Source organism: Corythoichthys intestinalis, chromosome 3, assembly GCF_030265065.1.
Source record: "Corythoichthys intestinalis isolate RoL2023-P3 chromosome 3, ASM3026506v1, whole genome shotgun sequence".
Classification (NCBI taxonomy): Eukaryota; Metazoa; Chordata; class Actinopteri; order Syngnathiformes; family Syngnathidae; genus Corythoichthys; species Corythoichthys intestinalis.
This window is the reverse complement of record NC_080397.1, coordinates 51,423,691-51,447,988: the sequence shown is the minus strand read 5'-3', so window position 1 is coordinate 51,447,988 and position 24,298 is coordinate 51,423,691. Positions and strand designations below refer to the sequence as shown.

At 39.5% G+C, this 24,298-nt stretch overlaps 1 protein-coding gene across 1 annotated transcript in view; it reads right to left on the bottom strand.

Moving 5' to 3' along the window:
• The window catches only part of LOC130913537 (proprotein convertase subtilisin/kexin type 5-like), a 305,474-nt gene extending 282,685 nt beyond the window's left edge, over positions 1–22,789 (bottom strand). The window contains exon 1 of the mRNA XM_057832213.1: positions 22,158–22,789. Within this exon, the coding sequence (XP_057688196.1) occupies positions 22,158–22,322 (165 nt within the window). The 5' untranslated portion in view covers positions 22,323–22,789. The remainder of the gene's footprint in view (positions 1–22,157) is intronic.
• Positions 22,790–24,298: the final 1,509 nt, after the last annotated feature.

The window sequence follows — 24,298 nt, the reverse complement described above, 5'->3', positions numbered from 1 at the left end:
TTCTCTTATTTTCTTACCTCCCACTGGGGGTATTTAAATGAGCGTTCTCGAGCTGGAGCAACAAGTTGGGGACTTGCCTGATCTAGTGAGCTGACACTTTTAAACTTGACTTTGCCTATACATGCAACAAACAGTGCGTCCATTTCTAAATGAAAAACATTCACAGCTAAATTGGCAACGATGTGAACATCCGGCACATTCTATTTACCTGCAGAAAGCAGGTTGTGTTTTCAACTGCTTTTGTTGGTTAACAACAAGGGGTTGGGGTTTAGATTCCTTGTTTGTTCAGTGTGTTAATGTTAAACTGTTAAAATGTTTAATACAAATGAGTGCGTTACTTTTGCCATCATTTGGACAGACAGGCATTAAAAGCAACAGCAGGCAACAGGAGGCCAAAACAGTCATCGGTGAATAGATTTGCAACTGACAACTACAGTGGGGCAAATAAGTATTTAGTCAACCACCAATTGTGCAAGTTCTCCTACTTGAAAAGATGAGAAACCTGTAATTGTCAACATGGGTAAACCTCAACCATGAGAGACAGAATGTGGAAAAAAAAAAAAAACAGAAAATCACATTGTTTGAGTTTTAAAGAATGTATTTCAAAATTACAGTGAAATATAAGTATTTGGTCAACTACAAACAAGCAAGATTTCTGGCTGTCAAAGAGGTCTAACTTCTTCAAACGAGGTCTAACGAGGCTCCACTCGTTACCTGTATTAATGGCACCTGTTTTAACTCATTATCGGTATAAAAGACACCTGTCCACAACCTCAGTCAGTCACACGCCAAACTCCATTTTGGCCAAGACCAAAGAGCTGTCGAAGGACACCAGAGACAAAATTGTAGACCTGCACCAGGCTGGGAAGACTGAATCTGCAATAGGTAAAACGCTTGGTGTAAAGAAATCAACTGTGGGAGCAATTGTTAGAAAATGGAAGACAGACAAGACCACTGATAATCTCCCTCGATCTGGGGCTCCATGCAAGATCTCACCCCGTGGCGTCAAAATGGTAACAAGAACGGTGAGCAACAATCCCAGAACCACACGGGGGGACCTAGTGAATGACCTACAGACAGCTGGGACCACAGTAACAAAGGCTACTATCAGTAACACAATGCGCCGCCAGGGACTCCAATCCTGCACTGCCAGATGTGTCCCCCTGCTGAAGCCAGTACACGTCCAGGCCCGTCTGCGGTTCGCTAGAGAGCATTTGGATGATCCAGAAGAGGACTCGGAGAATGTGTTATGGTCAGATGAAACCAAAATAGAACTTTTTGGTAGAAACACGGGTTCTCATGTTTGGAGGAGAAAGAATACTGAATTGCATCCGAAGAACACCATACCCACTGTGAAGCATGGGGGTGGAAACATCATGCTTTGGGGCTGTTTTTCTGCAAAGGGACCAGGACGACTGGTCTGTGTAAAGTAAAGAATGAATGGGGCCATGTATCGAGAGATTTTGAGTGAAAATCTCCTTCCATCAGCAAGGGCATTGAAGAAGAGACATGGCTGGGTCTTTCAGCATGACAATGATCCCAAACACACAGCCAGGGCAACAAAGGAGTGGCTTCGTAAGAAGCATTTCAAGGTCCTGGAGTGGCCTAGCCAGTCTCCAGATCTCAACCCCATAGAAAATCTGTGGAGGGAGTCGAAAGTCCATGTTGCCCAACGACAGCCCCAAAACATCACTGCTCTAGTGGAGATCTGCATGGAGGAATGGGCCAAAATACCAGCAACAGTGTGTGAAAAGCTTGTGAAGAGTTACAGAAAACGTTTGGCCTCCGTTATTGCCAACAAAAGGTACATAACAAAGTGTTGAGAGGAACTTTTGGTATTGACCAAATACTTATTTTCCACCATGATTTGCAAATAAATTCTTTAAAATTCAAACAATGTGATTTTCTGGGGGGTTTTCCCACATTCTGTCTCTCATGGTTGAGGTTTACCCATGTTGACAATTACAGGCCTCTCTATAAGTGGGAGAACTTGCACAATTAGTGGTTGACTAAATACTTATTTGTACCACTGTACATGGGGACCACCAGTCACTTCAAGTCCAAAATCATTGAAATTGCTACAAATGCATCCAAACTGACCTAAAAGCAACCTCATATTTACTTCTGTAAGCACACTGTGCTACAAAACGTCATCTTTTCTGCCCCTGTGTGATTGCCAATCAGTGGCTTTGTTGCCAATCCCTGACACTGATCACCCGTGGCTTCTTTGCAAGTCTAGGATGTGGAACACTGCCCCATTGCCTCCTTCCACCACGTAGTGCAGGCGCACACGGCCAAGGAGGTCTGGCTAAAGACGTCACCTCTTGGCCACTCCAGCAGACTGAAAGAAACATGCCGTGCGGAACTTTTATACTACTTGTGAAAGAGATGTAGGTTTGCTTAAAAAGATATGCCACGCAAAGAGAGATCAGACAACAACAGACAACATCAAAAAACTTTGTGAAGAAGCACTTGGCGATTGTGGCAAAAAACAAAAGCCAGATGAATTGGCAACAGTCAGCCCACAAGCGATTCTAATAGTAACATAACATCTGACTAAATACAAATACGTAAAATAGCTAAATTCATCCGAATTGATGAGCAGCCTTTGTCGGTGGTAAAATATCCTAGACCTTGTGTCCTAATGTATTTTCACATCCAGTTTGTATGGCATTTATTTAATTGCCTTGTTGCATTCTTTTTAGCCTGTTGAGAGTCCTGAATATTTTTTATTAGGGCTGTAGCTATCGATTATTTTAGTAGTTGATTAATCGATGAACGATTTAGTTCGAATAATTGAATAATTGGATATGAAACATGAAAAATCATAATACCTTAGCTGAGCCTCAAACGGTTTTAAAAAAATAAATAAATGAGGATCTATGTACAACAAAAGAACAGTTGGCTAACTTACATAGCGAAAGTCACCTAGCTTAAATGCTCTAAAATGCTAACTTTTTTTTGCAGTGCTCTTGACAAATGGTTCAGACACATATTCCCACAAAAAATGACTAAATATGCCGAAAAACTAAATTACAAATGCATTAAAAAAAACATTAGCTCAAACAAAAGCTTAACTTAATTTGGTCTTAGCCATAAGCAGATTTTATAACTTGCACCGGTTATTTGTTTTGCTTACCAAAACCACCGGAGGAACAAAGAGGCAAGATGGATATACGTAATTTTTTCAAACCTAAGCTTTCAAAAACGACAACAACTACTGAGCAAGAACAAAGGATTGAAAATGTGGACCATGAAAAGCCTGAGCGCACCGCCAAAAAAAGGTGAGCGGACTTTCAATTTGCTCCAGTAAAGATGCTAATTGTACAACAAATTTTGCACACTTATAAAATTTTGCTCCCAAAGCTGTTCTGGAGGTGAATAAGCCCTCTTTTACATTCAATTGGATTCTCAATGTTATCCACAGGTGTTAAATAAACAAGTAACATTGTAAACATACATGTTCCACACGAATATGTTGTAAATTAATGCTTAACTACAAGGCGTGGACGTAAACAGTGAGAGAGCAGCGTGCAGTTGTTGTGTGCAGCTAACATGGCAGAATGTGTCCGAGGAGACCTTTTCTACATGTCCGTCCATGAACAAACATGAGTAAACATAACTTTATTTAAAGAAAGTTTGGAGTGTTTACTTTGTAACCGCTATATTTGCGGCCATTTTTACCACAAAGCAGCAATTTGTGTTAAATGGGGTGCAAAATTTGACAGAACACCTGTTAACACCGGCGGGCGTAGCATATTCAATGGTTGACGATCTTGGCGAAAAGTATAGCTGTCCTAAGCAGTCTCATTTAAAATTCCCCTAAAAATGATGGGAAACAAAAATCACCTATTTTAAACGTACTATTATAATTATTCTTTGAAGTTAATTTTATTGCTGAAACTGCGTTTTGGGTTCATCACATGTTGTACCCTCCCTGCCCCAAAAGTCAAACTCCGCCTATGGTCTTAACAGGGAGCAGATGGATTCAGCCATCTGAAATGAGTTAGACTAGAGGGCCGTGTATCCACCTAAATCAATAAAACTAAATGCAAACACTTTCAAAATAAACCATAACAACGCCACTTTAATTAAACGAATACTCTGAGCAGCAAAATTTAATTCGAATCTTTTTTTCTAATCGAATACTCGAGTTAATCGATTAATCGTTGCAGCACTGTTTTTGTATGAATAGTAGAGGTGTGCAAAATTTCCGATTCTTAGATTATTCGCGATTCGGCCGTGGAAGATTCGAGAACGATTCACAAACATCCAAATTCCGATTATTGAAATATGCCAAGTAAAGCGGAAGTACAACACACTCAGCGCGCCGCGCGGTCAATGAGCAACGGAGCGAGAGTAGCTAAACATCATGCTTCTCATTACCCGGCCCCTCGGGTAATGCCAATGCTCAACTCACGGCTCTAGCTCAACTCATGCCACGAGATAAAAAGACACAACAACATACCTGAAGCTGCTACAAAAGTACGTCATCCACATAATGTTACGGTAGATATCATTTATATAAGACTAGATGCACTACGGTAGCGGTAGCGTTTGCAGCATATCTACAAAAAGCTAGATGCAGACGTAGTAAACGGCCGCCATCTTAAAGCAGTACACTTCTCTGCAAGGCTGTTGTAGCGAACCTTCCAAGCAAACCTAATTAACTTTTTATCTAAAATACTCCTAAATCGGTAAAATATTGACTTGAATCTATCTTTAAAATAGTTTTAAAACTTTCACATGTCGAAAGTTGACAAAAGGGAAATTATGGATTAACGGGAGCAATTTTAACAACTTTAACGGTTGATTCACAACATTAAATTAATTGAATGTAGTTTAAAGCTGCTGATACAGAATGGGGACTGGAGTTTTTTATTTACTGTTATTTTTGTATATTTGTTTACTACTATATGTTAACTTGATACTGAAATAGTAGTTTGGTTTAGCCTGAGAGTATTTTTGAACAATTTTGGAACTAATGTACAAAACATTTAAAAAAAAAAAAAAAAAAAAAAATGGGGGGGCTGGGGGGGGGGGGGTGCATCTATAATCGTTTTAGAATCGAATCGGACCATCTGAATCGTAATCGTAATCGAATCGTTAGGTGCCCAAAGATTCCCAGCTCTAATGAATAGTGTTAATTATAGCGTTAAAATACACTGGTAGATTGGAGTTTTGCTGTTATCGCTTTGACTGAATAGTTGCTGCATTGTCAGGGTTTCCCCTAGGATTTTTTAAGCTGTTGTGGTACGTAGGGGTAATGCTGCTATGCACTTTGCGTGCATGTACCTTAGCTGGGAGCTCCGACGTAGTACTACGACAAAAAACTTTGCAATCCTTAATATTTTGTCTCATCAACATCAAATTATTATCAGTAGAAGGATTTATACGAATGCTTCGCCGTAGCACTCAGGTATGGTACATGTACGTAAAATAGGTAGCTGATTACAGCTACATTACCCCTATGTAATAATAGGACTTTTTTCTGGTCGCAATAGTACGACTTACATCTCGTAGTCCATCTCTTGAATTGGCCCTAATACGTACTTACTACATCACCACAACAATAATAGTCCTTCTGTTAACGGACCCTTGTCCATTGACAACTTAAATCTTTTCGAAATACTTCAAAATACTCATCTGAAATTACAACCAGTGACATCAACAACGAACAAATGCTATGCTAGGACTAGAGCTGTCCCGACTAGTCGACATAGTCGACGTCATCGATGACATAAATGCGCCGACAAGCACAAAATTCCGTCGACTGTTAATGAAGGCTTAAAAAAGTATATGCGTGGAAAGTTGAGAATGTCGGACGCTCGGTATGCAAGCGGGGAATGTGGCACAAAGCCAAAAAAGCGCATCAGAGTGGCCAAAACATTGACTTATTTCAACGAAACAAAGGAGGGTACACTTTTATGCTACGCTTGCATACCAGGCTGCACGTTGGCTGTGAATGAATACCTAAAGCGCAGTCACCCAGTTGTAATTTTGGAAGACGACAGGAGACAACAAACTGGCATATCGTAAGTCCATTAACGACATGTTTTATTGAAGTTACTATGCCTGACGTGATATGCAACAAGTCCATTTATCGCACGGTAAATAAAAATGAGGGCGGTAATTTTACCGGCTGCGATTTATCACCGAGTGCGTGTGTGCATAAAAGCAATGCGAAAAAAAGAAGTAGAAAAAAATCATGCATGACGATAAGAGAAGTGCACTTTTTTTTTTTTTTAAACGTACTGTAACGCATACGTTTAGCGGCTTAGCGAACGTGTTTCCGGTGAACATTTCAAAATAAAACCACGTAACATTCAACACGTCAATGAAGATTTATGGAGTTAACCCTTTAACACCGAACGTGTCGGATGCGACACATTTACACATATCATCTTTGAAGCCTCGTAACGCTGTAAATAAGTCACCCACGTGCCCCTGGTTGCTCTCGTTTGAAAGTACGGAAGTTGATTTCCACACCAGTTTTTATTTGAAGTCAATCGACAAAGTAAAACGGGAGATAATGTCATTTGAGTTTTATAGTTTTATTGCACTCATAAATATGCATTAAAACGCTGTATGGACCATGTGTCTTTCTCCATATTTCCATCATTTCTTGTCCTTTTTTCAAAACCGAAAGCAGCACAAAAGACTACATATCCCAAGAGCCGTTGTGATGTCAAGAAGGACGAACCTAATGTGAACATTTTTAATAAATTGACGAGCAAGGCGCCAACTAAGGGAAAGGAGACACGCGTAGCAAGCAACGGCCTGTTTAGAATGAGCGAGCGACTTTGAAACGTGCAGAATGAATCGAAAACTAAATTTAGCTCAAGCTAATGCATTATTTCATTAACTCAAGGAATAGGATGAGCTGTATTTGTCATTGTTTTCCTCGGATCTGTCGGCGTCTCGGCGAGTAGAAGTGACAGCAGCGCGCAAACGGCGGATGAGTAGGCTGTGTGACGTTGTATGTGACGCAGTTTAGTGACATGTTCAAAAACAAACTTTATTGAGCGCGCAAAAAAAAAATAAAAACAAAAACTATTTGGTCGCATGCCTAAAAAAATTGAATTTAACTGAACAACTTGTCATTATTTTTGAAAATACTTTTTTTTCAATGTTTATCCTCTTTTCCTTACTATGAATCTTTTCAATTTTTATATAGATGTGTGTTCGAGAAGCTTGATTGCATGTACATATATACCTTTGATAAGGTGATGGGTACAATACCTAACTTCACAAAGAGATATCCTCCAAACCCTTTTTGTGTTGGATAATATATATAATTTTTTTCTCACTATGTTGCACTGTAAATCACATGTTCTGACCATAGTATGTGTGAAGGCCAAAAACGCCTATGACCATAGCTGCTGTTTGTGTTGAATTGTCAAACATAAAACTATTCAATCTTATTTTTTTTTCTACTGAATGTTTATCCTAGCAAGTTAAATAAATATTATCAAGCTTCAAAACGGTTGGTCGAGCATGTTTGGTTGTCAGTGGGACTTCAACATTACAAATTTTGAAAAAATATTTTGGGATTTTTTTTGTCTTTTTGGGTCCAAAATGTGGATTAAAGTTGGTCAGTGAAGAAAACAACAGTTTGGACATGAAGTTCAAGGTATCCTGAAACAAGGGACCCGACTTGGCTATTGTGAACTGTTTTTTCTTTGAAATATAAAGGCAACATCAAAGGCATGCTAATTCGGCCAAAATAGGCTTAGGTGTTAAAGGGTTTATCTCACATACTTCAGATTCTACACTCAGTATAGCTTTAAAATGACAGCCATTATGAAAAATCTGACAGGCAATGAATATTTTGGCTTCAAAATTGCCAACGTTCACTTTGCAGGACAAGATGATCATTTTGAATCAAATAAACTGAGAACAAAATTGCAATTGGGTTTCTCACCTATTTCATATTCCGCACTTACGGTAGTTAGCTTTCAAATGGCTTGTTATGCAATGTGTTTTTTAATATATTTATTATTGTTAATGTGGGTTGTGTTTTATTTAAGGATAACAATTTATTGCATTTGAATAGGTGATTTATTGGGATGCATAGTCACTCCATTCGTGGTTCAATTGGTTAAAAACAATTAAAAAATAATATCGCTAATCGGAAATAATTTATGAGACAATGCTGTATATCGCCTACTAAAATTTGTATCGCGGCAGGCCTAACCCAAAAGCCCAGATAAAATGCAGTATACAAGTAAGTAATGAACTTGTTTACGGAATGAATAGAACTTTTAAGTCAAGGCAATTATTGACACATTTTTAGTGGTGTGCTCTGAGAGTTTTCGAATGGTTGGGAAATACTGCTCGAATATAAAAGTGCCATTCAAGATCCGAGGGCCAGGAGCTCATCAAGAACAGGCATTGCACGCTTTGTCCAAGACTTGTAAATTCACCCTGGAAATGGATGATTTACTTCTAATGCAAGAAGCTCTTAAAAACAAACTTTGAAGAGACATTGTTCCTGTGACCTTGTCGACTGATTTAGACTCCATTTGAGCCACCGTCTTAGTCTGGGAAGGGGGCTCCACGGTTAAAGGGATTACCCAGAATTCCCCGACGAATTGCTCACTCTGTATGCCAACTCCTTTCATCCATCAATCCATCTATCTATTTATCCGGCATCCCTTATTCTTCAGCCACCAAATCATTGTGTGCTCCCTTCCTTACAATTCTGTCATGGAGGCCATATTGTCCTTCTATAACTATCCACTCCAGACAAGCGCAACTATTCTCAACCCCTCACTCACATCTCACATCCGAGCACAACTTTTAAGGTTTTGTCTTCGAGCGCTAAGATCAGCGAGCGTCACAAGTTGTTGTTTGTGTGTGAAAATTTGTGTGTACGTGGAAGAAGCAAAAGTTCATGAACGTTTCAATTTGTTGATTTTGTATGCACGCCCAGTGTGTAGGGTGGTAGCACCACTAAAACGTGATTCCTGCGTGTAACTACAGGAGTTCCAAAAAATCGATTATTATATGCATCGCGATTTGACACGTGACGATTCGATTTACGACTCATAAAGGTTAAAAAACGATGTTTTTCCCTCATAACTTTATGGCAGCCGCTCATAGCAGAACGAAACTCAAGACATGTTAACGGGCGAGCACACGTTATGATGGATGCTGCTGGTTACTGAGAGAGAGATTTACTCATTTTTAAAAGACTGGAAAATAAATTTGTGTATGAGAGAGGCAGGGACAGAAGCGCAACCCGGTGGTCGCACTTTTGTGCACAAGTTTTTTTTTTTGAGCATGAAGAGAAGAGAGAGTTCGTTGCTCTTTGTCATTTAGATGTCCAGCAGTAGTTTTTATGCATTTCAATTGAAAAATGTCCTGAGTGTGTTGCTAAGACCCGTGTGCATCTAAAAGAGGTGAGTACACGAACCCTCTTGTACTGTTTAGTAGGGGTGTAACGGTACACAAAAATCTCGGTTCGGTCCGTGCCCCTGTTTTGAGGTCACGGTTCCGTTCATTTTTGGTACAGTAAGAAAACAAAAAGCAAAATATAAATGTGCTAGTTGTTTATTACACACTTTTGTGCTTTCAACAATAGAAACATTAGCCTATTCAAAGCTAGAATTCTGCTCAAAAAGTAGCGGGTATTTAAAGATAATAATCCAACAACAATTTGCCTTTCAGACCCCGCGTATTGGTCAGCTTTCTTACTGAAAGAAAGAAGAAAAAATAAGTCCTATGCTAAAGAGAAAAGCAATCCCAATGACAGAGATTTTAACATGTATTTTACAAATGAAATGCCTCAATGAATCTTTTTTTTTTCTTACGAAAGGTTTTCAAAAGCTTTATGGGTGGATTTTCTCAAGTTAAAGCGCCCCACAGAAATTAATAAATTTGTGTAAGCAGGATCTGTGTATTATTATGATTTAATTACAGGTGTTTTAGCTCATTTCAATTTATTTGATTTAAATGGGCTATCATTTATTTTATTATGTGTTTATATTTTACAAATGTGATGTAGTATTCATTTATATTGTATTTTTTATGTTGTATAACATTAGTTCCTATGTGAATATTAGTTCCTACTTGTTTTGTTGTGGAAAGAGGGTTTTGTATTGAACACTGGGCCGTGTTGGCTATTATTACAGCAGAGAAGACAGCAGTAAATCAACAAAGACAAGTCGACTGTGCCCCGATCTACCACTCATGAGATCCGATGGACTCAAAAAGTGGGTTACGATGTCATATTAGTTTGAAAATCGACCGGATCCACCGTATTATTACACGCGTGACTTCCGGTCTGCCCGATCCTAGCTAGTAGTATTGACGCAGGAACGCCGCGTCTCACGTCAAATAATAAACTCTGCCGTTCTTTTCGCGTGCGTCGTGTTGAGCCACTTCTGGGACGCGTAACACGCGGCCGCACTGCAACTGGTGTGCATTGGCTGATTGACTTTATCGCCCGCGTTTCACTGCGTTCTCACGGCGGCCACGTTGTCGCGCCGTTGACTTTTCTGGGTTATATTGTCTACAGTCCTACCATGTTGGTCCTCATTATAGTAGAGAGAAGACAGAGTAAATATAATCTAAACAAAGAAACTGTAACCCAATCGACTCACAGCCTCGAAAAGTAAGGGTTACATTACGTCAGAAACTCGTTCGGTACGCCTCCGTTCGGAACCGAGCACCCCGTACTGAAACGGTTCAATACAAATTCATGTACCGTTACACCCTGACTGTTTAAAAAACTGAAACTGAAAAATGTCCTGAGTGTGTTGCTAAGACCCGTGTGTGTCTATAAGAGGTGAGTAGATGAACTCTCTTATACTGTTTATCCTTTATTGTTGTTGTTTTTGAGATGTTAATAGTTAGCGCCGAGCGCTAAGCTAATTAGCTAATTCGCTAATGCGTATTTCATAAGCAGAACGTGTTAAAAACCACGATTAAGTACAGCGGTAACACTACAAACATGCGAAATAGTACAGAATTCTGTGAAAACAAAGTATATTGGTTAAAAAAAGTCTTATTTCTAAAGACCCTTTGTTTCCAGAAAATGTGGAATTCATTCCACCTGTGTAAATTTTATTGTATTGTTGAGAGAAATAAGTATTCCCTTTAAAATGGTTAATGTTTTTGCACTTTGTTGTAAAAAATAAATAAATAAACAAAGCAGCTTAAGGGTAGGGTGACCATATTTTGATTTCCAAAAAAGAGGACACTCGGCCCGGCCTCAAGATACTTGAATTTTACTCGAAGTTCACTCAAAGATGCCTATATCACTCTAATATATTTAAAGTGTGCCTCTTCAGTCTAGACAGAAAAAAATCAGCTTTATTTAAAAAAAAAAAAAAATGCCATTTATTATATTATATGGAAATAAGTTTTTTACTTAACAGGCTTTATTCTTACCCAACAAAAAAAGACAAAAAAATATATATATATATCATGCACACCCGTGGAACATAGTAAAGTCAATACAGATACACAGTAGGCTTGTGCCACATAATTTTTTTAATAAATTACCATCATGACAATTGTCGTTGAGAATTTTTTATTCCTACTCAATTTTTATTCTTATTCAATGTTCTAGATTACACGCAAACAATAACCAAAATAAACCGACACACTATTCAACCAGCATGTTTCCAAACACAGCAGTTAAAAACTACGTTTCCCATAATGCCTAGCACGGCTTAGCTCACTGATAGCTACCTTATTAGCCAGTACCGGGAGACGAGGCAAAATCAAACTTTGCTATCTAAGTTTACAATCATCGGTAGCACAACGATTTGACATCAAACGGGATTTTCCAGATCACGCCAGTACAAAGCTCCGACAGAAGTCAGCAGTTGCCATTATATATGTATTTATCATAAAAAAAAACTTAACAACTGGACAGGCGCTACTTAAAATATAATACTAACATTAAACCAAATACACGAACGCAGTACAATTAATACAAGACTAATACAACATACTGCATCTCTTTGTACCCATATATTGAAAATATATAACAGAAGACACATGAGCGACATTAACAGAAGATAAACTTACAGAAAGATGTACGGAGCACTATGAACGTCTCTTAAAACTACTCCTTATTGTAGTCTGTAACTGCCTCTTCTCTTGCCAAACCGTCAACCCAGTAAATGGCGGTACTGCCCCATAATACAAGGGGTAAAATGTACTCCTTCTCCCGCCCCTACTAGTAGGAGCCACGACAACGCAGGCAAGCGCTGCCCCCCAGCGGCTGGAGATATTCTCTTCAAATTGGTCCCGTGAAAAATCATAAAAACCGGACGTTTTCATGAATTTATAAAACCCGGCCGGATGACGAGGACACGACATGAAAGGTGGACATGTCCGGGCAAAAGAGGACGTTTGGTCAACCTACTAAAAGCAGTAATGTGAAGTAAGGTTGGCCAACCATGTTTTTGAATAATATCAATGGCTTAACAGTTATAAGCATATTTTCGTTATTTTTTTTAACGCAACCCTTCCAGATTCTTTGTTTAACCCATAGCAACGCACTTGACAACGAAAATGCTTTTCTTCGGCAATCTTCAGAAATCTTCGGAAATTACGTCACACCGGGAAGTGCGAGGGAAGTCCGCCATAGAACAGTATTGTTTGTTGCATTGCTTCTCGGTAAGATGCCACGGCGGTGTGTGGCGATGTTTTCTCACTCAAACGAAAAGTTGTATGAGTGGCCAAAGGATAGCAGGGCACGTAAATGGACATCTTTCGTTCGCACGAAGTGAATGAATTTCACGCCATCATCGAGTAGTGTTCTCTGCTGCAAACACTTCGAAGATGCCTGCTTCCTTAACCGGTCTGCTAATGATCAAGGATTTGCCAAAAAGTAAGTGTGATTTTTGGATAGATGACTGATGACTTTGTCAAAGCAGAGCTGCCAACTGTTGTGGAATGAACAGTATAAGCTAGCGACGTTGGCCGAAAGTTAACTCGTGGCAATCCCCGATCATAGTTGTTGTTGCGTTCGCTAGGTTAAGCGTGTTTAAATTGTGCTTCATCTACGATCTTGTCCGAAAGGGTTAATCCACTGTCAATCTGGAAAGGGGTGTGGATGTGCACATAAGCGGGTCGGCGTCGCGGTAATTCACGGTCACGTTGCAGTAAGAGACAAACACCGCCGGTGAGTTTGTGCACATTTATTTGTATTTGTATTTTGTATTTCCACCTTCATGCTTCAAGCAATGCCTTGCATTTGTACGGTTCGGCGTTTCTTTCATGGTGATCGCTTGATAGCCTTCTAATTTGTGTTTTACGTACAAGAGCCGCTGACAGGTGACAAGTTGCTTTTAATGTCTGGCAGCGAATCAGCGAGCGCGCAGGTCACGCAGTGAATCATGGGAAATGTAGTCTCGGGACAACACTGAAGTGGTGCTTTGTAATCTGTTCGCTTGTGTGAAAAAACTACATTTCCTCACGCCATTAGACGCCAATTCCTCCCGAGAGCCCCGAGCCGTGGTTCTCGGGAGGAGCAGGAGTAGTAGGAGGCGTGGAGGAGATCAGCGAGAAGCAAAACTTCGCTGTCGAATGTGGCGGCAGTCCGCTATTATTTTGTATTCTTATTGTTGCCACAATAAAGTGGAGAAAGCCATCAACGACTCATCTCCTTCTTTCCCCCCAACGTTTTTATATTATTATTTTATATGCACGAGAGCTGCCAGATCTGCCAAAATGAACATGAAGTCTGATTATTATTTTTTTTAACAATGTCATCAGATAGACAAAAACATAAAATTATGTGCAAATGCCTGCATCTTCAAATGATGCAAATAATAACAGCCTATATCTTACCAATCTTGTAATCTCGATGGGTCTTGTATCCATTCCGTGTCAGGTAGTCTAGGCACATTGTTTGCATCCTGATTAGCGTCTGGCTAATACATGTTAGGTCCAACATAAAATTCCAACCTCCTCTTCTTCCTCCAACTCTTCAAAAACTTGGATCTCCTCCCTTGCGTTCGATCTATCGCTTATATCGCTGTTTGAATCATTGTTTGAAGGGCTTTGTATGGCAGCCGTATGTATGGCGCTGCCATCGCTGTTCCCGGTGTGACGTATCACTTCCGGGTTCGTCCCCTTTCAGGCTCGAACTTCGGAAACGCGATTATTTTGTCAAATATACAACATATAAATTATTTTTTCATGCTTTAATTGTTGGACAATGTTTAATTACTTTAATTGTGACCCTATTTGGCATGTTATGAAATTACTTCACATTACTGCTTTAAGGGCAGCTTTTTTTTTATCTGAGTTAGTTCTGCATGATAAATTGTCTGAGTGAGTGCTCATCCGAGACTGGTGATTCAACACTTTTTGCTAGGGGTTATATATCCGTAAATTCCAATGGGAATTGGGGAAAGAATTATTGACCATCATAGCAAAGCCTCCACATACAACTTCACCAGAAATTACATTTTCTAAATCTCTTAATTTTATATTTTTTTCTATCAACATTTTGGGTGGGTGGTCGTTAATAGGAACTATAACATTTCCCATGTGAGCGTACCCAACAGAAAGCAGGACAGACGATTTTGATTGATAAATCTAAAGTCATAATCCAATCGCTCGTCCACAGTCATGGAGGATTCTATCCGGGTGGGGGTCAAAATACAAGCGTTCGACCACTTAGATATCCCCCACCTCTTCTCCAAAACTAGGAAGTGAACTAAAATGAGGTGTCGATGTCCAATGAACGCACCATATTGACATGGAAATGAGGGCGATTACTGTGGTTTGAGGGGGGTGCACTCCACATGAGAATTCCTATGGTGAGCCAGTATTGAAAATGAACGAGGAGATGGGTGCGGGGTGGTGAGTGGTGGTGTTGTTGTGGGGGGAGCTCTACACGTTTAGTTCCCGTCAAAGAGAGGGGATAAACGAGGCCATTAAGGCTTCTCTCTGTGAGTGCGGTGGGTGGGCAGGCTGCGCGAAGCGGAGACAGAAGAAGAGGGGAAGCAATGAGGAGGGGTTCAATAGCTGTTGACTAGGCTACCCCACAACAACCTGTCAGAATGGCTCCCCCCATTCTCTATCCTCATGCCGACAAGTGCGGGCTTGAACTATATTTTGGTCTGAGGTGTACGTGTGAGGTCCACGCTGGAGGGGTGTATTTCTCTACCCCCCTCCCCCTACTAAAGGCTCTTTAACTGTGTCCAAACCCATACACCCCCCCAACGGAGCACCACCTCCACTGTCGATGCCAAGCTCTTGTTATTAGATGTATGGCTCATTGTGTTCGTCCCTGACAATAGTCATCATAGAGGAAGGAATGTAATGCAATCCAAAATAACCTTAAAAAGTGTGAATATGCTCATCTGCCCACTCAATAATTCAAAACAGTAACTAAGTAAACACAATGCCAAGTTCAAAACATCTACAGGTAGCAAAATCTGACAACAAATTTGGTGTTTATTCATTTGCTGTTGTTTTTTTGCAATTCCAGGCCACCATACCCTTGCCATTTAATTGTGGGTTGTACTGTAAGAAGTGGCTTGAAATGCAAAACACAAATATCAACAGGTGACTGAACGTAACTGTGACATGGGTGAACTCGTAGGTCAAGGTACTTTTGTGAGATTGCTGTTTTTTTCCTCCAAATGAGGTCAAACTTTTATCTCTGAAAATGTTCAATAATAAATCGGGAGCTGGCAAGGCTGAATGCAGCTGGTCTAAGTTGTTCTTCCCATCTTTGCTGTCTGGCAGAAAAAGTACTTTTCAGCAAATTTAAACAAATGCCATCTTGTTTGAGTTCCCAAAGGTTAGTAGCAAACCCTATATTGCTATCATATGACATTGTCCAGAACCCCAACGCATTATGTGGCTGATATTGATCATTACATACAGACATTGCTCACAAATGCCCTTCTGCAATAAACCATTGCTGCAATTGCTTTCAAATCTATCCAAACTTACTATTATAGTCTAAAAAAATAATTTAAAACATTCTGTATTTTACTATATGCTACAATTTCAGTGCAAGGCTTCCCAAAAATTGAGAAAATGACAAGTTTTGCAAAGCTCAAGACTAGTGCTGAAACGATTATTCATTAACTCGAGTATTCAATTAGAAAAAAAATTCGAATTAGATTTTGCTGATTCGAGTACTCGTTTAATTAAAGTGGCATTGTAATGGTTTGTTTTGATAGTGTTTGCATTTAGTTTTATTGATTTTAGTGGCTACACTGCCCTCTGGTCTGCCTCATTTCCCATGAGTGAATCCAGCTGCTTCCTGTTAAGGCCAACATAAGCTAAGTTTTTGTTTGAGCTAATGTTTTTTAATGCATCCATAATTTAGTTTATAGGTTTATTTAGCAGTTTTTTTTTGCGGGAATATGTGCCAGAACCATTTGTTAAGAGGATTGTTAAAAAAAAAAAAAAAAATTTTAACTTAAGCATTTTATATCATCTAAGCTAGCGGACTTTTTCTATGTAAGTTAGCCAATTGTTCTTTTGTTGTACATAGATTATCATTTAAAAAAAAAAAAAAAAACTCATACTGGTTGAGGCTCAGCTCAGGTATTTAAATTTTTCATGCTCCTTATCCGATTTATCCGAAGTTTTTGTTTGAGATGATTTTTTAAATGCATTTGTATTTTGGAATTTAGTTTAATGGTGTATTTCGCCGTTTTTTGTGGGAATATGTGTTTGAACTATTTGTTGAGAGCATTGCTTAAAATTTTTTTTTAAAAACCTTGGCATTTTATAGCATTTAAGCTAGCGGACTTTTGCTATGTAAGGTAGCCAATTGTTCTTTTGTTGTATATTTATCCTCATTCTTTCTTTATCTTACACCGTTGGAGGCTCAGGTCAGGTATTTTTTATGTTCCTTATCCGATAACTCGATTATTCGAACTAACTAGTTCATAGATTAATCGACTACTAAAATAACTCCTAGCTGCAGCCCTACTCAAGACATTTTGAACATTGAGGCGCATCAAGATTTTGTTTTGAAGCTATTTTCACCACAATAAAATGAATTATCTTTGCGTTAAAATTATTAATATTATGCAACAGTAACGGAACAAAAGTATGATATCATGACAAAATATTAGGGGTGCAGCTATCGATTATTTTAGTCGTCGATTAATCTAGCTACTAGTTAGTTCGAATAATCAAGTTATCGGATTAGGAACATTTAATGTGTTGCTGAATACATTTTAGCGATGTAAAAAAAAAAGGCTTTCCGAAGATTGCACTTTCAAATAAAATTCCCAAGTGTTTCTTCAAACTATGCAGAATTGCACTTTTATTTAAAAACAAATTAATATACTTGCGCTTAGCCTCAAATGGTATAAAAATAAATAAATATATAAATGAGGATCTAAGTCCAAGAAAAGACTAACTTGCATGGCAAAAGTCCGCTAGCTTAAATGCTATAAAATGCTAACATTTTTTAACAATGCTCTTAACAAATCGTTCAAACACATATTCCCACATAAAACAGCTAAATATTCCTATAAACTAAACAAATGCAGTAAAAAAAAATTAAAAATTTTTTTAAACATGTTAGCGCATACAAAACTTATGTTGGTCTTAACAGGGAGCAGCTGGATTCAGCCATGTTAAATGAGTTATGTCATATTCACTGCCAAATCAATAAAACTAAATGCAAACACTTTCAAAACTCACCGTTACAATGCCACTCTAATCAAACAAATCTTAGAAACAGCAAAATTTGATTCAAAGTTTTCTTTCCTAATCAAATTACTCGAGTTAATCGATTAATCACTGCAGCACTACAAAATATTAACTAGACATGTCCCGATTACAGGTTTCAAGGTATACGGTGGTATGAAACTGTCACTGTTTCAAGACAGCAAAAATTTTCCGTCATACAAACCCTATGGTAGCTATTTTTTATGTCCCGAGAATGCAGGGAGAAATCCCTCGTTTGCAGCCACAAGGTTCAACCACTCTCCCCCCACACTAGTTTTTGCTCAGTGTCAGTGAGTCAGCTGTGCTACACGATGGCTGGAGGAGGTGAAACTCCTGAACTTTTGCCCCCATCGAAAAAAAAATTGCTGGTATGGGAACACTTCGGCTACAGAAAAGTTACAGACGGCAGCAGCTTAGAGGAGGAGGGCAAATCAACATGTAACATATGTGGAGGGTGGCTGCCGAGGGGGCAATACCTCCAGTATGATTTCGCATTTATACAAAATTAAAGGTTAGTAAACACTGTCATGAATGTTTCCCACCAGCTACGAGAGGTACCTCCGGCGTGTTTAGTGTGTCTAGCGGTCGTAAAACGTGTTTTTTTTCCCCCTCTCTGACAACTTACTGTTGACGAAGAGTGTGTGTATAATGTAAACATGATACGAGTCATACGCACGTGCTTTTTATGAAAAATAATTCAATTTTTTTGTTGTTGTTGTTCTGATGGTTATAATGTTAAGCTGTGGATTTAGGCTCACCTCGAGGACTGCATTTATTTTAATTTTATTTAGAATATTTCAGTTATTTTTTTGTTATTTTTCTTATTTTAACTTAACATTAAACTTATGTTCCAATTTGCTACTATGCTTTGAAAAATAAAAATCCTGTTCAATGGAAAAAAAGTTTAAAACTTTTTTTTAACCCAGATATCTCAAAGTAACACATTTTAGAGCTGTAATTGCAATACCGTAATACCGTGAAATCGTGATATTTTGGCTTAAGGTTATCATACCGTCAGAATATCATATGCACATGCCTAACTGGAGGTATTGTCTCCTCGGCAGCCACCGTCCTCAAACATGTTTTACATGTCGGTTGGCCCTCCTCCTCTAAGCCGCGGCCGTCTGTAACTTTTCTCAAGCTCAAGTATTCCCATATCAGCGAGTTTGTTTTCTTGGCTGGGGGAAAAAGTTCAGGAGTTTCACCTCCTCCAGCCATCGTGTAGCACAGCTGACTCACTGACACTGAGCAACAACCGGTGAGAGGAGGGTTGAGCCTGCAGCTGTAAGCGAGGGATTTCTCTATGCATTATTGGGACATTTTTTTAAAAAAAGCTAATACCTAAGGCAGGGGTCCCCAACGACCGGGCCGCGGACCGTTACCTGCTCTGATCAGTCAATCGGTATATTATTGGCCTGGTGGGAATTGGTTATTTTGCCGAGACGTGTTCACGGCTAAATAACGCTTGAAGGCGAATTACCGGTTATGGCAGAAATAATCACTTCATATATACTACCAATTTTCTCAGTTCCACACAGTACATATTCCACGTAATTGATAAAGGTCAATTTACTGGGTGACTTTATGAGGTAGTTGTAGATATTTCCGAACTCCACTGCAGGTCATTCCTTTGTTTATCTATCTATCTATCAGCTGCGACTTTGTATGGCAGCTTTGTAAGCCAATAAACGCTCATTTTAAATTGTATCGCCTCCTCGCGTCTGTCGGCAGTGACTCGTGATAATAGTAAGCCATGTTTAAGACGTTTTTATGAAAAAAAGACGCAAAACCAGTGGCGCCACCCCTGTAAATTGGTTGGCCACCCCACTGGCCACCCCGCTTGCCAGTATATCGTTAGATTGTTGTAGCATCAGTTATGCGTTTCATCCCAAATGAATGCATTAATTTTGTTTATCACGTTAACGGGCGGTAATTATTAACGCATTCGCAGTACGACTCATTCACGCATTGCAGCAAACAGCCTACAATGGCGTCATTTTAATTTTATACAGAGATAAGAGGCAGTGTCAAGTGAGTGGAGTAGATAAAAGCATTAATTAGGGCCGTGCTTTTAATTGGCAAAAGCTTTGTCATCTCTCCCACAGCAACTATAAATATTGTGGGAAGCGACGTGGGGAAGAATGACAGGAGTTGATCTTTTTCTTAACACCCTGCAGTGTACCCGACGCAGAGAAGATATGGCATTTGCAGCCACCACACAGTCATGGTTGCACCACTTCCCATCATGCATTTGGGCAGAACAGTTAAGTCGCTACAGTATCATTTACTGAAAGCTCAACAAATACACTAGGTGGCGATATTTAGTCACAATATACAAACTCACATTTATCCTTGAAGAATTATAAGTCTTTCTATCCGTGGATCCCTTTCACAGAAAGAATGTTAATAATGTTAATGCCATCTTGTGGATTTATTGTTATAATTAACAAATACAGTACTTATGTACAGTATTTTGAATGTATACAGTATATCCGTCTTGTCTTATCTTTCTATTCCAACAATAATTTACAGAAAAATATGGCATATTTTAGAGATGGTTTGAATTGCGATTAATTACAATTAATTAATCTTTAAAATGTGATTAACTCGATTAAAAATTTTAATCGTTTCACAGCCCTAGTTAAATGTACACCTCATGCCTAATACAGTATATACATAACACAATAAAACAGAATTGTTGTGGAACTCAAAATGTTGACTGGACAGTTACGCACTATGCACATTGAATGATTAGAAACATCAAATATTACACAATACACCAAAGTATACTGTATTAGTAGTCGTGTCCTTAAGTCTTTCTGATAGTTTTCCCCTGACCTTTTTACTGCAATAATATAATGTAGGGTGACCAAACGTCCTCTTTTGCCCGGACAAGTCCTACTTTCACATAGTGTCCTCGTGGTCCGGGCGGGTTTTATAAATTCATAAAAATGTCCGGTTTTTATGATTTTTCACGGGACCAATTTGAAGAGAATCCCTCCGGCTGCTGGGTGGCAGCAGTTGACATGGCTCCTACTAGAATGGAGGGAAGTAGTAGTTCTTCTTGTTTTTGTTGGCAGTTTACCCCTATCATGAGGCATTACCGCCATCTACTGGGTTGACGATTTGGCCACAATGCCTGTTTTTTGTTTTTTTTTTACGATAAATACGTATATAATGGCAACTGTTGACTTCTGTCGGAGCTTTGACTGTAAAATCCCGTTTGGTGTCGCATCGGCGTGCTGCCGATGATTGTAAACTTTTATAGCAAAGTTTGATTTTTGCCTCAGTTAGCTATCAGTAAGCTAAACTGCGCTAGGCATTATGGGAAACGTAGTTTTGAACTGCTACGTTTGGAAACATGCTTATTGAATAGTTTGTCAGTTTATTTCGGTTTTTGTTTGTGTGCAATCTGGAACATTGAATGAGAACATCAATTGAATGGGAATAACAATTTGTCAAGGACAATTGTCGTGATAGCAATTTATAAAAATGTTTAGTTGGCACATAGCCTACTGTGTGTATGTGTATTGACTGGACTACATTTCTATGGGTCTGCATTATATATGTATATGTGTATATATATATATATATTTTTTTTTTTTTTTTTTGGAAGTCATTATTTTTTTTCAAACTGCATTTTTCCATCCAGAGTGAGGGGGCACACTTTAAATATATTAAAGTGATATAGGCATCTTGAGTGAACTTCGAGTAAAATTCAAGTATCTTGAGGCCGGGCTGAGTGTCCTCTTTTTTAGAAATCAAAATATGGTCACCCTAATATCATGAAAACCTGAAATTATGGCTTTTAGTTTTGGCCACCCAAAGATTTTAAGTGGCCCCATCTGGCCACCCCTATGAAAAATTTCTGGAGGCGCCACTGCGCAAAACACACCTGAAATCTATGAATTTCAGAAATTTGTCTATGGAATGTTTAGCTGTGCGTACCCCTTTTACAAAATGGCGTTGCTAAGCGAGGTGACGTCATCGTGACATCACGCCGACTTCCTCTATACCTGGAAACCGGTAATCGGCACATGTCTAATTTGGACAGAAGGTGATTTCGGACGTCAGCACTGATAAAGTAAACTATTTGTAGTTGAGAGTGAATCAACAGCGCCTCTGCAGGTAACAGCCTGACGGTGCATCACCCTTTTCTCAAATCAACAATTTAAATGGATTATTCAACTATAGCCATTTGTTTTGGACATTGGGGGAAACATCCTATTACGATTCATGAAACGGGCTGTTTTCTATGATGTGCCTCAAAAAGTTCTGACAATGTGCGAAAATGGCACATCGGAATTCTCCAGGCCAGCGTCTAAAGCACCTGTTGTTGGGTCCGACTCTGTCCCACCGCGGCTTCCCGTTTATTTTAGTGGGACAAAATAACATTTGAACTGGTTTTTGTTTTGCGACTAGCTCCTATGACACTTTGACATACTTGGTAAGACCGAAGGATGGATAGGAATGTCGCTTACCTGTCCTATGTTCCTGTAGCCGTACTTCTCCGCTATCCGCTCGGCTACAGCGGCCCCGCCGGTTATCCTGACCGCCCAGTGGTTAGTGTAAATCCGAGCGTGGCACGGCGGCGGCGGCGTGAGGAAGCCGAGGCTGAGCGCCAGGACGCACAGCAGACAGACCATCTTTCCTCCCCTAACTTTTCCTTCCTCCTTCCCCTCCGCCTCCTCTTCTAGTTTTCTTCTTCACCCAAAAAATGAGGAAAACAAACAAACAAACACAAAACAAACAAAAGCTAACTTTGATCGAGCGCGGCTCTCATGGACTGCCAAAGCGGGGGAACGAGAGAATCGGACCGAGGAAGGGACGGAGGGAGTTGGAGGGTAGCAGCGGAGGTGCTGAGAAGTTTCCCTTTCTCTTCAAACCTCTGATAATGTCCACATGGGAGACTTGGAAGTTTACTCCGGAGGTAGTGGTATTGTACGGAGGTTCCTCCGAAGCAGTTCGCTCCACGAGTACTCCCTGGAGACAAGCGTCCGCACGTCGGGTCCTCGCAAACGACTAACTAGCTGGAGCCTGATCGGCGGAACGCCAGACTAGAGTGGAGACTACACGCCAAGGTGGGGGGTGGGTTCCCTACCGAGGCGCCGCCGGGTCTTAAAGAGAGTAAATTTGACAAAGACACATCACGTGGGGGGCATGAGTAGGGGAGCAGATGAGCAGGGATTCATCCTGGGCCACTTAGATCATCTTTTCTAAAAAAATAAAAATAAAAAGTATTATAGGTACGGTTGTTCCGATCATGTTTTTTTGCTCCCGATCCGATCCCGATCGTTTTAGTTTGAGTATCTGCTAATCCCGATATTTCCCGATCCGATTGCTTTTTTTTTTTTTTGCTCCCGATTCAATTCCAACCATTCCCGATAATTTTTCCCGATCATATACATTTTGGCAATGCATTAAGAAAAAAATGAATAAAACTCGGACGAATATATAAATTCAGCATACAGTACATAAGTACTGTATTTGTTTATTATGACAATAAATCCTCAAGATGGCATTTACATTATTAACATTCTTTCTGTGAGAGGGATCCACGGATAGAAAGACTTGTAATTCTTAAAGGATAAATGTGACTTTGTATAGACCCCACTCACCAATGTCACACAATGACGTGTCGCTGTATCCGGCCACCATATTGTCCGTCATTGTTTATCCGCATTCTCAATGGCTTCAATTTGTCGTGCAATTTATAGTGCAATTTATGGAAGCCCCGGTGCTTTCAGACGCTGTAAACTCATTGGATGCGTTGCATAAAAGGCGTTATGTGGAAAAGCTTCAGTTGATCCATTCGCCAAATCCATATTTGACGGCTAAATCGATATTTTTCGACCCTCTGCCTGACATCTGCTACCCTGATATCTACAACTATCTTGTCCACAGAAACTCAGCCTATTCTCACGAAACTTTGAAAAACTTTAAGAGCAGCACTCTAAGCAACATTACCCTGTGTGACCCTTTACTTTCAATTTTCTAAAATGGCGACAATCTGTTGAGGTGGTTGCAGCTCAACGTTGCATTTGTAGGAAGAATTGACGGAGAATAAGTTGTCTTTTAGCCAAAACTTGGCGTGTTTAATTTCCACTGACATGCGGCTACATCCTCTCTCATTGCTGTCTTCACAGGCAATCCTACAAATCAAAGTCATCAAAGTCAAAACAAGAAGAAGTAATAAAAGTAGCACTTTAGACAATTAAGTCCCATCCTGCCATCTTGTGGCGAAAAGTTAATATGTCAATAATAACAAGCAATAGGAGCATTATTTCCACATCAACTGAGGACACATTTATGAATACAAAACATTTCCTCCACTATTTCTCTCAACACAATCAATAAAAAAAAAAAAAGTTGACTGCGATGGCCGACGCTTCAAGGATAGGTGGATATTGGACTATTTCTTCAATACAATACGCAACAACTGTGTCTGCCTCATTTGCAAAGAGACAGTCGCTGTTTTCAAGAGTTCGATGTGACGCGATATTACCAAACAATACACGCTGATATGTACGACAACATTACAAGGAAGATACGCAGCGAGAAATTATAGCAACTTGAAGCTAGTTTAATTTCACATCAGCAGTATTTTGCATGAGCCCGAGTG